This window comes from Topomyia yanbarensis, chromosome 2, assembly GCF_030247195.1.
Source record: "Topomyia yanbarensis strain Yona2022 chromosome 2, ASM3024719v1, whole genome shotgun sequence".
Classification (NCBI taxonomy): domain Eukaryota; kingdom Metazoa; phylum Arthropoda; class Insecta; order Diptera; family Culicidae; genus Topomyia; species Topomyia yanbarensis.
Window position 1 is genome coordinate 266,936,480 of NC_080671.1, and position 15,649 is coordinate 266,952,128.

At 34.2% G+C, this 15,649-nt stretch overlaps 1 protein-coding gene across 11 annotated transcripts in view; it reads left to right on the forward strand.

The window, feature by feature from the left end:
* LOC131683134 (uncharacterized) overlaps positions 1-15,649 on the forward strand; it is a 1,279,861-nt gene that overhangs the window by 514,602 nt on the left and 749,610 nt on the right. For 9 of the 11 annotated variants that reach the window (XM_058964944.1, XM_058964949.1, XM_058964954.1 and 6 more), the window contains 2 exons: positions 4,846-5,046; positions 5,116-5,258. The exons of the other annotated variants lie outside the window; for them this stretch is intronic. In XM_058964944.1, the coding sequence (XP_058820927.1) occupies positions 4,846-5,046; positions 5,116-5,258 (344 nt within the window). The remainder of the gene's footprint in view (positions 1-4,845; positions 5,047-5,115; positions 5,259-15,649) is intronic. 11 annotated transcript variants of the gene reach the window in all.

The window sequence follows — 15,649 nt, forward strand, 5'->3', positions numbered from 1 at the left end:
ATTGAAAATGTCCTCCACTATGACATGACTGACGCCAATATCCATAGGAAAATCTGGAAGAAAAGCAAAATAATCGCGATCGCGGTCTTGTTCAGAAAAAGTTGTATATATTTCTTGGAAGAATGTTGCAAATAGGTTGCAGATTTCTTTCGGGCTATTATGTACGTTGTCATCCAAGTGCATTGTTGATGGGAAATTATCTGATTTTAATTTAGTTTTGACGTAGTTAAAAAAATTCTTTGGACTGGATTTAATCTGCTGTTCAGTTTTGGAGTTGTAATCCGCAAGTGCAGAATCTATGGCAATATTTAGTTTATCGCAAATGTCGAGATATTGTTCCAAGTGCTCGTTATTTTGATTTTTCTTGTATAGCTTGTGGGCTTTTTGTTTCCTATTTTTCAGATTTTTAATTTGCCTATTGTACCAAATAGGATGCTTCGAGCTACCGTGTCGTCTTTTCTTCTTAATGGGCACCTCTTCATGAATAATTTCGAAAATTATTTTGTAAAATACGTCCAGGGCGGTTTCAATATTCGCTTCATTCCTAAGAGTATTTTGCCAGTCGACATTACCTACCTTCCGTCTGATATTGTCATAATTAGCTTTATGGTATTCAAAGACTTCCTCAAAGTCATAGACGTTGGGTTCTTGATTTTTATGGATGAACAAAGAAAATTCAATAGCAGTATGAAAAGCTTCATTTTTCCACAAAGGAGCCAAAGATTCAGATACACAGAAATCATCCTGAGTGTTTGTAAATAAAAGGTCAAGATAGCAATTCTGTTGATTTTTTACATGATTAATTTGATTTAATCCTATGCTAGCAGTTTTGTCAAAGATGAAATTCAATGTTTCGTTTTCTCCTACGACTGGGATTAGAATATTTTCATTTTCAGAATCCGGAATAAAATCGGCATTGCGCTGGTTAAAGTCTCCGTAAATGTGAACTTTGACCTCGACCGGAAGTTCAAATAAAATTTGTTCAGCAATTTTGAAAAAGGCTTCATACGATGATATATTAGCATGCTCTGGTGGGAAATATACAGAGGCAAAAACATGTATTTCACCTGAAATGTTCGCTTTAACCCACACATGTTCAAATTCTTTAAACTTCACTGTGGGAAGAATTTCAGAATTAAATTGAGCCGAAACGCCTATAAGAACTCCTCCACCAGACTTCTTTTGAGATACTAAAAGATTTCGGTCGTCTCTGAATACGTTAAAGCCACTACCAAAAATTTCCTCACTTTTTATGCTATCGTTCCAACTTGTTTCAGTGCCTAAAATAACAGAATAAGAGGAGCTCAATACATTACTATAGATTTTGCTCATTTTAGATGCGCTCTGCATACGATTAAAATTTTGACAATATATCAAAATTTCTGAAAGCGTTTCTGATAAAGTTAATGGCAATTTGTCATACTTAGAAATATCATGCAAAACTATTGATCCGTTTTCATCCGTAACCGGTTCGTCATGGTCTGCCTCTGAAGAGTGCGTTAGGTTGGACGAAAACACGAATGCTCACAGGAACAAGCTGAACAGCGCTGAGAAAAGGAATTCGTCAGGACAGGGGTTACAAACCTATCTGGTGCGAAAGTTGAGTTAAATTGATGTACAACCGGGTATGGATTCAGTGTTTCACCACGTTGAAACCTGATACCACGCTGATTTTAAAACGGAGGCCTAGAGAATTGCACCCTTGCCGCCGCAAGTAGATCCTTATCCCGGGGAAGAGAGTTGCCAGCTGTTGGACGACCGCATTGCGTATTGTTGTTGTTGTTGCGATTATTGCTGCTATTGTTGTTGCGATTGTTGTTACGATTATTATTGCTATTGTTGTTGCTATTGTTGTTGTCATTGAGGTTATAGTTATAATAACTGCTTCTGGATATCTGATGTTTATTTGTCTCATTAGTATTACGGCTACGTTGGTGTCTGTTTTTATTGCGATCATTTATTACCCGATGCAACTGCTTTTTATTAGCTTTTCTTCGTGCCATCGCCCTATCTTTCATCTTTTGCTGTTGAATTCTATGCTGATTACGTGTGTCGTACTCCGTCCAGTCAGAGCGCCACACTTTCTTCGAACCCAAAAAGCGCCACCCTTCAGTGGCTTCGGCAGTGGAACGGTGACCTGAGTCACCCGATTTTGTTGATTGGGCATTTAATTCGTCCATCAAGCTGGGGCCCGCTGGTGGCAAACAAGCATCGCGTATACTGCTATCCAAAGTGTTAATTGAGCCGGCAAGAGATTGTACTTCTTTGAGAATGTCACTGCCAACTGAATTTGTTATAATTTTCACTTCGTCTAAAACTTCACGTGTAGGACGCGATTCACTCAGGTAGTGTTCATTACAATGAGCTGCCATATCTATGGTAAGGGTGCTCAAGTTCTGAACTTCGCTGCAGATTTTTTTCAATTCTCTGGTCAAATCGGCAGTGAGATCATTTACATACTCTTCAATGTGTTTTTTTGTGGATCCCATAGATATGTTGAATAGTGATGTGATATGGTTTTTCAGCGTGACCAGCTCATCGGCCTTATTAAAAGAATTACTGTCAATGGCCTGCGATAGTGCCGATACAGCATTTGCCACTTGCGACGATGTGTTTATGTTCACATTCGCCACTGATTCTTTAAGCTGCAGCTCAACATTTTCGAATAAGTCAACAATTGAATTGAACTTTTTTATGTCGGCTGCTATTTGTAAGTTGCAGTCCGTTTGCGTAGTTATAGATTCAAATAATTTTTCCTGTTGGTACAGCACTTTTCGTGTGTCTATGCCTACCTTTAGATTATGCTGGCAATCTGCACACAGGGGAATCATGAAGTGCGAGATAAATTCTTCTTGATTTCGCTGGACTCCTACACAAGCTATATATATATATATATATATATATATATATATATATATATATATATATATATATATATATATATATATATATATATATATATATATATATATATATATATATATATATATATATATATATATATATATATATATATATATATATATATATATATATATATATATATATATATATATATATATATATATATATATATATATATATATATATATATATATATATATATATATATATATATATATATATATATATATATATATATATATATATATATATATATATATATATATATATATATATATATATATATATATATATATATATATATATATATATATATATATATATATATATATATATATATATATATATATATATATATATATATATATATATATATATATATATATATATATATATATATATATATATATATATATATATATATATATATATATATATATATATATATATATATATATATATATATATATATATATATATATATATATATATATAACTTCTTTTCTTCCGGGACATCATTATGAGAAACATAACTATAGTATAGTTACGTGTGAATTACTGGCATTCCATCGTCGGTCGGTGAAATAAAACGTTTGAAATATCCTATGTTGTATTTTACTATGAAGACGTTTAATTCTACAATGAGATTAATCGAATTCCAGTCGTTTGTGTCTTGGCTGATTTGTTAGTGTATGCATTTGTGTCCGGACTAAAACGCTACAAGCTGAAACAACCGTTTCAAGCTTTAGCTCAGGTAGGCTTTTCAAGTTTTGTGCTAGGCTGAAAGGTTCGTGTCCAGACTGAAGCTGACAGCTTCAAACCAACAGCGTTTGATTATTGCTTTCAAGAAAAACTTAGTTCGCCCAAATATTAACTTAACGAAACCTAAAACTCAATTTTTTAGTTGAAATTGTGATGAATCGGTTTTCCGTGCTATGCTATATTTCTCCTTAGTGGAAAACAATTTTTGTAATAACTATGTTTTCTCCATTAAGGAGAAAATTGTTTAAAGCCATCTTTGCGCGTAAAGAGCACAAAAACCTATAACTAAATTAGTTATTGAATTTGCGTTTTGACTTCGTCTCATCAGAATCCGACACTAACTTAATTAACGGACTAAGCTAGCGCCGGATTGACGCTAGCTCCAAAAAACGATGTCTACTAAGAAAAGTTCATTTTGAGTTGATGAAAACTAATGAAATCGAAACATTTTGTTTGGCTTAGCAGACCAATGCAAGATGCACTATGCTATATTTCTCCTTAGTGGAGAAAGATTTTGGTAAAAACTATGTTTTCTCCATTAAGAAGAAAATTGTTTTAAACGATCTTTGCGCGTGTAGAGCACAGAACCTATAACTAAATTAGTTATTGAATTTGCATTTCGACTTCGTCTCATCAGAATCCGACATTAACTTAGTTAACGGACTAAGCTAGCACCAGATTGACGCTAGTTCCAAAAACCGGAGACACAATTTGTGTTCCTGAGCAAACCCCTAGTCAAGCGTGATGTCCCGCAAGAAAAGAAGGTACGTGGATCGCCTGTCTATAGTCAGAATATAATAATGTCTGCAGTAACTTCTTAATTCTTCGGCATTATTTTGTTATTCTAAGAATTCTTATCTGTCATGGTGCGGTAAGTTTGACGTACTCTTCTCTTATAAACCATCAGGTAGTGCCTTAACGAGTATTGCAAATGCTGCTATTCAAAGATCTCGATTTTATTGATGGAAGGAGATGGTATGTCCCTGTGGAGTGTGCATAAGAGCTTTTGCTTATGGATGATAAGTTGAAAGTCGTTTACTAGCAACATTTGGCTTTGCTGTTAAAAGCAACTGCAACCACTCGCGTAGCTCTTGGCGTAGTCTCTTGCCATATTTTTTGTACAAAGTTTCAGAATTTTTAGTTACAATTTTTTTGAGGATACAATTTGTATGTTTTTAGAATTCCCATGATCCAATTGAGTACATCCAAAAGGCTCGAGTGACACGGATTGCACCTCCGAAGCCAGCCTACGATCCTCTACAATTTGTGCAAATAAAACCATGCAGTTTAACCAAATCCGCACAGGACTTATTGAAGAAGGCCGACGAAGTGAAAAAAGCGAAGGAAGATAAGAGAGAAGAACCAGAAGAATGGCAATGCGTAAGTATAAGATGTGCAAGGAAAGTTATGTACATGGTGATTAAAAAAAAGTTCTATTTATGTTTTTAGAATTTGGACAACTGGAAATCGTCGAGAAGAAAGCGAGTTGAACATATTATTGACCGTGTTGTAAAAGTGAAAAAATATGAATCCGTAGAACATGATCATAACCGACGAAAATCGAAAACGTTCAATGAAATCATGGAAGAAAGGTTAGTGTGTCCTTTAAAACTGAAGCTGTAGGTGCATAAAATCTACACTGAGAAATTGATAACAGCTTATTATCTCTCTCTCCGGTCTAAACCAGCCTAGAAGCACGGTTTGACGCGAGCATTCGTTTTCTATGATGCTCACTAGCGTTATCGTTTACGTGTGGTGAGGATGAGAAATGTTGAAGGGACCGAGAAAAAACAATGAACCGCAAGTTTCAAAAATCTTTGTGAGCTTCAAATCTTTATTATTATGTCCATGGCACGACTACCATGAACCTGATGAGCAACGCACTTGAAACAAAAAAAAAAAGAAAACAATATAGAGGAAAAGGGCCAATTCGGAATCTCAGCTGTTTCTTAATTATGGCAATATTGTAACAAGTGGTTTAGTTTCGTCCAAGACTTGAGATTTTCGCGTTTCGTAATTTGTGTAGATATATGTGTAGTGAGTGCCCTTTCACAGGTTGATGGTTTTAAGTATTGCATACACATTCTGTATAAAAAGTACCTAACCCCTACGAGGAGTTTTTGAGATAAATTTTCAATTAAGGGGATTTTTTACTCATTTTAACCCTCTAAAACCCAATTTTTTTATGGGTTTAAAAAACTTTTGTATATGGGCTTCGTGATGAGAAAAACGAAAATAATGTTTATAATTCTTTTAAGTAATGGATTTTTCATTATAGGCTTAAAATAAGTAGGCCGCGTAGAGGCGGGGTTAGGCACCTGGGCGGAGTCCAGGGTCTGCTGACGATGGTTTCACTTATCATGTTTTATCTTTTTAATTTAAGATCTTGTAAAAGAGAATGCGTTGTATAAAAGAGCAGACTCGCCAACTTTCGACTTTACGCACAATGATGCCTCCTGGTCACTTTTGACGATGAATTATGGATTGCGTGAGTTGTCGATACTTGTTATTATTTTTTATCCTCAATGTTCCGGCAATGTTTAAATTTGGCGCACACTTCGTATTCAAAAGCGAGTTTTCGAAATTCTTCAGGTGAAATTCCGAAGTAAACAAACAAACACATTTTGTTTGTGGTTCCTTATATTATATATATAGCCACGGAAAGTTCTTTTCGCGCGCTATCGAAAAATATAGCTTTGAAGTCGCCCTAAATAACAAAAATACTAAAGCCTATTTTCTCCATAACCATGTGAAGCCGTAGCCATCTTTGTTCAAAGCATTGGTTCATTTTTGTTATCATAATGGTTCATAAGCAGATAGCAAAGATGTTAGTGGCAATTCATACGCATTGATAGGCTCTTCACTCTAAGACGCTCGAAAACTCAATATCGCTTACAACGTGTACGCAACAGAATGTAATGCAACATAAACACATTGGGGAATGTATTACACAGTACTTGAAGTTCAGAGCTAGAGACAGTGTTTAATACAAAAGGAGAAAAAAAAAAAGATTCCGCCAACTAGCCCCAGACTCTCCTAAATATTATTAAATGATAGGGACATTCATATTCTAACAACAGCATTCACCCAATCTTTTTTTCTTCTTTTCAGCTAAAATTTCACATAATGCTAGTTTCGGTACGATAAGTAATCACTAAAGACTATTTTTTTTTGCTCAGGCGCCCAACACCGCCTTTAGACGGGCAACGTATTTTACCAAAAAAGCTAAGCTTCCGAATTTTTCCACTAAACCAATTCACATCTACAGTGAAATGCTAGTAACAGGCTACCCAAAACAATTTTTTTTGGTTATTGAAATTTCCAAAAATAGTTAAAATTTGTTTAGTGAAGATTACCACTAGACACAAAATAGTTTTGTTCCACGTTTTCCTCGAATTTTCAACTTTGAGCTTGACTTGCCTTTGACAGAAAGGGCAAGAAATGCGTTGGGAAGAAATGCTAATGCGGATGGCAACATACAATCATGTTTTAGTAGTTTTGTTTTTAACGATGCCGCCAGTTACACTTTCGGGCCCAACGTTAAAGTAGATTCGCGTATATTATTCTATACAGAAACACTTGAAGACCAGGAACTTGGCTGCAGAAGTCTGTGGGAAAACTTCTAAGATTCTTTAGCAGGATTGATTGATGTCACTTAAAAAACTCTAGCACTGTTGAGTGAAACATTTTCAAAAACAAATCGTTGAATTTTGAAGGGGCTTGATTAAATGACAAGTTGTAATAAATTTAAAATATTTTATCGCCAAAACCTTTTCGTTTGTGAAATGAATTTATTTTGGATAGCGCAAATAAAAACACAAAGCAGAACCTATAGTTTATTGAAGATAACGGTGAAACCCAACCTAAGTTCTAGTGGTTTGTAAAGAGATCTACTTTTACAATGAATGTGTGAAAACTTATTTCGTTTTTAAGTTGAATATATTTTTCTTCGCGGACCCCCAGCGACGACTTCGCGGCTCTCCAGGGGTCCGCGGACCCCAGGTTGAGAATCACTGATTTAGAATATTCCTTTGGTTGAACGCGAGTCGTTGCGATAGAACGTTCTCATTTAGTAGCACAGTATCATGCGATGAATCGGTGAAACAAGAATTAGGATTGTGTGACGAAATAGTGAATGAGTTTAAAAGAGCAGTGGAAGGCCTAAAATCAAAAAAGCACCAGATCGTAGGTTTAAAACGAAGTTAATCCTTGTCCTTTTCAGAATAGAATGACTGACAGCTTATTTTGTTCAAGAAGTAGACTTGAATTGTTCAGCGATAATTGCTGGGAATCGTGTGAGAATATTGAATGAGTACTATTTAACTGCCCGTACACGTTCAAAATTTTTGTCAAAGGCCGCTTCCGAGAAGTGAAAGAGGCCGAACTCACCATCGCACAGTGTTTGAAAACGTCCTTTTCGTGCTCAAAATTGATAGCGTCTAAACCGTTAACTTTAGAAGAATAGTTTGTTGGGAGAACTTGTTGCCCTTATGATCGCGCATCCACAAGAGTATCATAAATCAGAAAATATTGGCATAAATGGCACTTTCCCCATGTTGTTCGTAGACATACATTGCACATTACCTCATAATACTTATTTTTTCATCATATTCCTGTGGGAAAGGATGGGTAAGGATAAGGGAAATCAGTGAATAGTGTCGAGGAATGGGAATATGACGCCACAGACATGTAAAACAGAAAGTATGTCAGTTTCCCACGATGGGTAAAGAATCTTTCTAAAAGAGACTGCTATCGTGATACGCATAACAGTCCAACTTAGGAAATCCATAATTAGGCGCGCCACAACAGACATGCTTTACCACAATTGGTTTGAAATCAGATTTAGAGTACGTTCATTCATGATAACGATGGAGATGTAATCATTCAAGAACTGATTATCAATGAGGAATATTTTACTGCCTATAATCGCAAGTCAGTCCAATGTAGATAGGCAATCCTATAGAACATAGGACTGACTGGCGATTATGGGCAGTATACTGCCTATGATCGCAAATCAGTCCCATAAGGTTCAAGTTACCTTTTTACATTTCTTACAAAAGAAATGTATAGGATTCGCTCAAACTTTGAAAACTTTTTCCGAGGCCCGGAGGGCCGAGTCTCATATACCAATCGACTCAGCTCGACAAATTGAGACAATGTCTGTATGTGTGTGTGTATGTGTGTATGTATGTATGTACAAAATGTCATGTAATTATCTCAGCAATGGCAATGGAACCGATCTTAATGAAATTAGTTTAAATGAAAGGCCTAACATTGCCTTTTGACACTATAATTTTTGATTTTCGATATGTTGTTTACTTTCTGAGATATGGGCGATTTTGTCAAAACACAGAAGGTTTTTTGCGAATAACTTTTGAACATAACAATGTTGTCCAACAAACTGCACATAAATAGAAAGCTTGTTAAAATACCTTTCTAACCAGCTATAGTTTGTCTAAATCCGTGCACGAGCGGCGGAGATATTAAACATTTTGTATTTTTAGTCCTCGCTTACCAATTTTCACTAATTAAAAATGAGATTGTTTCATACAGAGTATTGCATTACTGGTGTTTTAGGGGCAAAACTAAACCGATTTTGAATATCGGGGTATGAAAACACATCTACGTGATTCAAGGAATTCGATGTTGAGAACATTTTGTGAATTACCTTTATAATAAATTAACTATTTCTCAAAAATCAATACATAAGTTCACTTCAAAGACAAAATAATGTGTTGATAAAGAAACAGTGAGTTCTAGTATTTATCCCTTGAATTAGGCATTGCGTTCAATCATGAGGTAAATGTTGGATGGTACATCAATACACAGATCAACAAGTAATTCACCTAGTAGTGAGATGAAAGATTTCTCATATAATTATACTCGTGGCGTCACCGAAAGCAACTGTATGTTTGAAGCCCAAAAATCTAGCGAAAATTTAGCTCTTTTCCAAGATTTAGGTTATACTGGTTATGGCGCAAAAATTACTACTCACATTAATTATGACAAGAATGAAAAAATCGATATATCATAATAATATACCTATAAAAATAACGTCAGTGCATTAACCATCATTTGCCATTCCTCACACGCCCCCCATCTCTCTCTCGCTCTCTCGCTCTCTCTTTCTTTCTCTCTGTCTCTCTTCTATCGCATCTATCTAGCTATTTCTGTATCCATTTCTAAGTTGTGTGATAATCTGCCAATCTGAAACATTTATTAATTGTGGTTGCGAAGGTGTGAGAAAACAAAACTATTTTTTGTCTGCTGCTACATCAACTCCATTTTAATTCAATTGTATTCAAAGCCTGTATCCTGTATTAAGGAAATTCATGGCTATATCCGAAAAATATTTGGCTTAACTGGGTAACATGAAAGTTTGACGATTAAAATTTTCAAAAGAGACATTCCACGTGCGATATTTAAACTATTCGTATCTCTATTGAATTTTGAATGAAACATTTGCTTAAAGACTGAAAGCTGAAGCCAGCAGGATTGGACTTGCCATCAACGTTTCGAAGACAAAATACATGAGAGGAGGAGGTTTTGGAGACGACAATGTGAACCTCCAACCCGAGTTCGGAAATCGGAAATCGAGATGGTCGACGAATTCATGTATCTGGGCTCACTGGTAACCGACGACAATGATAACAGCAGAGAAATTTAGAGACGGATCTTGGCGGGAAATCGTGCCTACTTTGGACTCCGGAGAACGCTCCGGTCGAACAAAATTCGCCGCCGCACGAAGTTGATTATCTACAAGACGCTGATTAGATCGGTGGTCCTCTACGGACACGAGACCTGGACTATGCTCGTGGAAGACCAACGCGTGCTTGGAGTTTTCGAACGAAGGTATTGCAGATGGAAGACGGAACGTTGCGCAGGCGAATGAACCATGAGTTGTATCAGCTGCACATTCGTTGTATTGGTACGAGCTTTCATGAAAAAAACGGATCAAAGACCAAAAATATCCACAAATCAGATCCAGAAAAAGAAGTCTCCCACAGCACCCACTCTCGATGGGGGATGCAACTGCAATGTGTCTTCTAACTTATCGTCGTCCATATCTGGATATACTGAGTAGCTTGAACCATTTCTTTTATGCTATCGACATAGCCTAGACATTTCACACTATTTACTTCAATGCAAATAAAAATATCTACCTGTCTCATTCACGAATCGCATTCTCCCTGTCGTTCTCTGTTCAAGGGGCTTGAAAGCACATGTGACCTTGTCTCACTTTACTATATTCAATTGCGCGTTAAAATACTGGACCAGTAAATTCTATTCTGTACATAAATCTTTTTTTCGGGAATATGTGACCAAAAAGTAAACTTCGAATTCCAAAGCACATTGAACGTTCCAGGTTCCTGATAAATAATTAAGGTCCAACAATAAAGTAGAAACACCAGATAATCTGAAAACGACGCCGTCAAGTAAAGAAGCATGAAAACAAAAAGAATAAAACCAAAAAAAGATGGAAGCCCTAGAAAGTCCATTGCATATTTATTAGCCTTTTCTCAGAAGATGATATTTTCAAAACATTTCAAATTTCTTTGATGCAATGGTTCTCAAATTCGTACAATTCAGTTTATTCATTTTCTTAATTCAAAAATATTTTTAGCTTCATATATATGACCATTTCATTTTAATTAATTGTTTCATTCCGCATCTTTTTATTCGTTTTGTTCATCTGCGTTCATTTTACTTATTTTATTCGTTTCATTCTTTGGATTCACTCTGATCAGTATATTCTTTTTGTGCATTTTACTCATATCATTCATTTAACCTATTTTATTCATTGTTTTCATTGTATGCATTTTATTCATTTTGTTCAGTTTCTTCATTTTAATAATCTGACTATTTTTGAGTTTCAATCATTTCATCCAAAATAATTTATTTGATTCAAATTATTTCTTTATATTAATTTATAACCTTTTATCATTGTTAATTTTTTTATTTTAATCAATGCATTTAATTCTGCTTATTTTCTTCTTTTTATTCATTTTATCACTTCAGCTGATTTTGTTTATTTAATTCGTTTGTTTTATTTATGCATTTCATTTATTTTTTACTTTATTCATTTTGTTCATCCATTCTTTTTAATCATTTGATCCATTTCATTAATTTGATTTATTGTATTCACTGGATGAATTAAATCAATTTGATTCATTTCATTAATTTGATTCATTTGATTCTTGTCATTCATATGATTAATGTGATTTATGTGATTCATTTGATTCATTTGATTCGAATGATTCATTTAATTCATTTGAGTCATTTGATTCATTTGATTCATTTGATTCATTTGATTCATTTGATTCATTTGATTCATTTGATTCATTTGATTCATTTGATTCATTTGATTCATTTGATTCATTTGATTCATTTGATTCATTTGATTCATTTGATTCATTTGATTCATTTAATTCATTTAATTCATTTGATTCATTTGATTCATTTGATTCATTTGATTCATTTGATTCATTTGATTCATTTGATTCATTTGATTCATTTGATTCATTTGATTCATTTGATTCATTTGATTCATTTGATTCATTTGATTCATTTGATTCATTTGATTTATTTGATTCATTTGATTCATTTAATTCATTTGATTCATTTGATTCATTTGATTCATTTGATTCATTTGATTCATTTGATTCATTTGATTCATTTGATTCATTTGATTCATTTGATTCATTTGATTCATTTGATTCATTTGATTCATTTGATTCATTTGATTCATTTGATTTATTTGATTTATTTGATTTATTTGATTCATTTGATTCATTTAATTCATTTGATTCATTCGATTCATTCGATTCATTAGAATCATTTGATTCATTTGATTCATTTGATTCATTTGATTCATATGATTCATTTAATTCATTTAATTCATTCGATTCATTAGAATTATTTGATTCATTTGGTTCATTTGATTCATTTGATTCATTTGATTCATTTGATTCATTTGATTCATTTGATTCATTTGATTCATTTGATTCATTTGATTCATTTGATTCATTTGATTCATTTGATTCATTTGATTCATTTGATTCATTTGATTCATTTGATTCATTTGATTCATTTGATTCATTTGATTCTTTTGATTCATTTGATTCATTTGATTCATTTGATTCATTTGATTCATTTGATTCATTTGATTCATTTGATTCATTTGATTCATTTGATTCATTTGATTCATTTGATTCATTTGATTCATTTGATTCATTTGATTCATTTGATTCATTTGATTCATTTGATTCATTTGATTCATTTGATTCATTTGATTCATTTGATTCATTTGAGGGCCCATATTATTGGCTCGAATCAAATCTCGTCGAAATGTCAATTGACGATAGGTTCATCCGGAGTGTTCATTTGTGTTTACATTTTGCTAGCGTTGCCAATTTTATTTTGTGTCCAGCACCCAATGTGGCTACGCCACATCGCTTTTGCGCGTGCTGTCCGACTTCGCTACCGCTCAGTCGGACTTAAACTAGGGATAGCCCCTATGTTTGAGTAAGCCGGGCAAACGAGTGGATCACAGGTTCGCTTGCTTCCGACGGCGGGTTAGTGACCACCTCGCCCGGCGGATCCTCAGCGGTTTTGTGCCGCTTCGGTTCCTAGGCCTTGGTTATGCGGCTAAGCCGCATCGAAATGGTACCCCTTAAACATTCTAACTTGAATCGGTTGTGTCACCGGAGCCGGAATACGAATTAGAACCAGCCAGCATTCCGGCTGAGTTTAACTGGGAAGTTTAGTAAAATTTAATCTGGAAATGAAATTTGTTTGGCAACGCTCCAGCACCCCGTTGATTTCACTACCTGGGCGCCAGGTTGACGATATGAAATGAACTTTATTTACTTTCGACAAGTTTTGATTCGAGCCAACAACATCCAGCCTTCATTTGATTCATTTGATTCATTTGATTCATTTGATTCATTTGATTCATTTGATTCATTCGATTCATTTGATTCATTTGATTCATTTGATTCATTTGATTCATTTGATTCATTTGATTCATTTGATTCATTTGATTCATTTGATTCATTTGATTGATTTGATTCATTTGATTCATTTGATTCATTTGATTCATTTGATTCATTTGATTCATTTGATTCATTTGATTCAATTGATTCATTTGATTCATTTGATTCATTTGATTCATTTGATTCATTTGATTCATTTGATTCATTTGATTCATTTGATTCATTTGATTCATTTGATTCATTTGATTCATTTATTTCATTTAATTCATTTGATTCATTTGATTCATTTTATTCATATCTTTAATTTTATGCATTTCATGTTGTTATTCGTTTTATTTCATTCAATTTGTTAGTATGAGTCAATTTATTCTATTAATCTTATAACTATTTCTAAATATAATCTTAATTTTCATTTAATAACCTAATGTAATTTGATTCGTGTATATTATAATTTTGATTTACATAAATTTTTCTACTCGTTTCATGAATTTAAAAACCTATTATTTCATGTTTTGCTTTACTTTTTTATTTCGTTCGTTTTGTTGATTTCTATAATTTATTCAGTTTATTCGAGATTTTATTCGTGCAAGACTAGAAACTGTTTTCATCCCACCTCTAGTTGGGTGCCTACTTCTCGTGAGTTCTGCAAACTAATCCAATAGTTAAATGTGTAAGAAATGTCTCATCTCACTGCTAGGTGGATTAAATCGTTTTTGAGCATGTGTTAGATTTGAACGCTGGGTAGTATGGGTTGGAAAAAATGTGTTCAGCTTTGCCACCGGATTATCCATTTAAACCTTTTCAAAACTTTAAAAGAAGAATATCAGCCGATTTATTAGATCACAACGATTCAAATCATACAAAATAGCTGCTGGAAAAACTATCGGTTTCGCTAAATGGTGCTTTTGAAAAAGTGGCTGTGATTTTTTGTCGCACTACCACACCGTGCTGGGGTACGCTACACAACTGCGCAATGAAAAAACCACAGCCACTTTTTCAAAAGCACCATTCAGCTAAACCGATGGTTTTTCCAGCAGGTATTTTGCAAGAATGGAATCGTGATGATCTAATAAATCGACTCATCAACGATTCAAATCATACAAAATGGCTGCTGGAAAAACTATCGGTTTCGCTAAATGGTGCTTTTAAAAAAGTGGCTGTGATTTTTTGTCGCACTATCACACCGTGCTGAGGTACGCTACACAACTGCGCAATGAAAAAACCACAGCCACTTTTTTAAAAGCACCATTCAGCTAAGCCGATGGTTTTTCCAGCAGGTATTTTGCAAGAATGGAATCGTGATGATCTAATAAATCGACTCATATTCTATTTTTAGAGTTTTGAAAAGGTTTAAATGGATAATCTGGTTGCAAAGCTGAACACATTTTTTCTTACGCACACTACTAAGCCTTGAGGTAACTTGAGCCATAAAGATAGGAAATCCCATAGAAAATGGGACAAATATGCGACCATGGGCAGTATAAGTGGATTCACACACATCTTACACGATTTGGAGCAGATAAAACTGAAGCTGGAAAGTCTATATAAGGAGAAAAAAAATATTTCCAAATTTAAGCAATGTACTCATTCACGGCATTTTAATTCAATCATATGTTCGTTCAAAGAACTATTACAGTGGTAATGTGTAGTGAAACTTAGTTTCTTTCGAAAATTTTCACGCAAACTTGCGACAACGAATAGAATATGAGATTGTTTTTGTTAAAACTATAAACATTTTCTTTAGCGTTCTGAAAAAACACACGCGTTGCTGTTGAGTGGTAAACTAGAAAAGAGAGTGCTGACTTACAGTCAGCTAGTTTTATTGATATTCGTTTCTGAAGGCGCTAACGCTAAGGCACTGCTGCACACTGAAGGTGTACACTAGAGTGCCCAGAAAAATAACGAATTTTTGAAAACACAATCGGCCCACCCCTGAGTCGATTCCTAGTCCCACCAGGAGTACTTGCTCCAAATTTTAAGCAAATCGG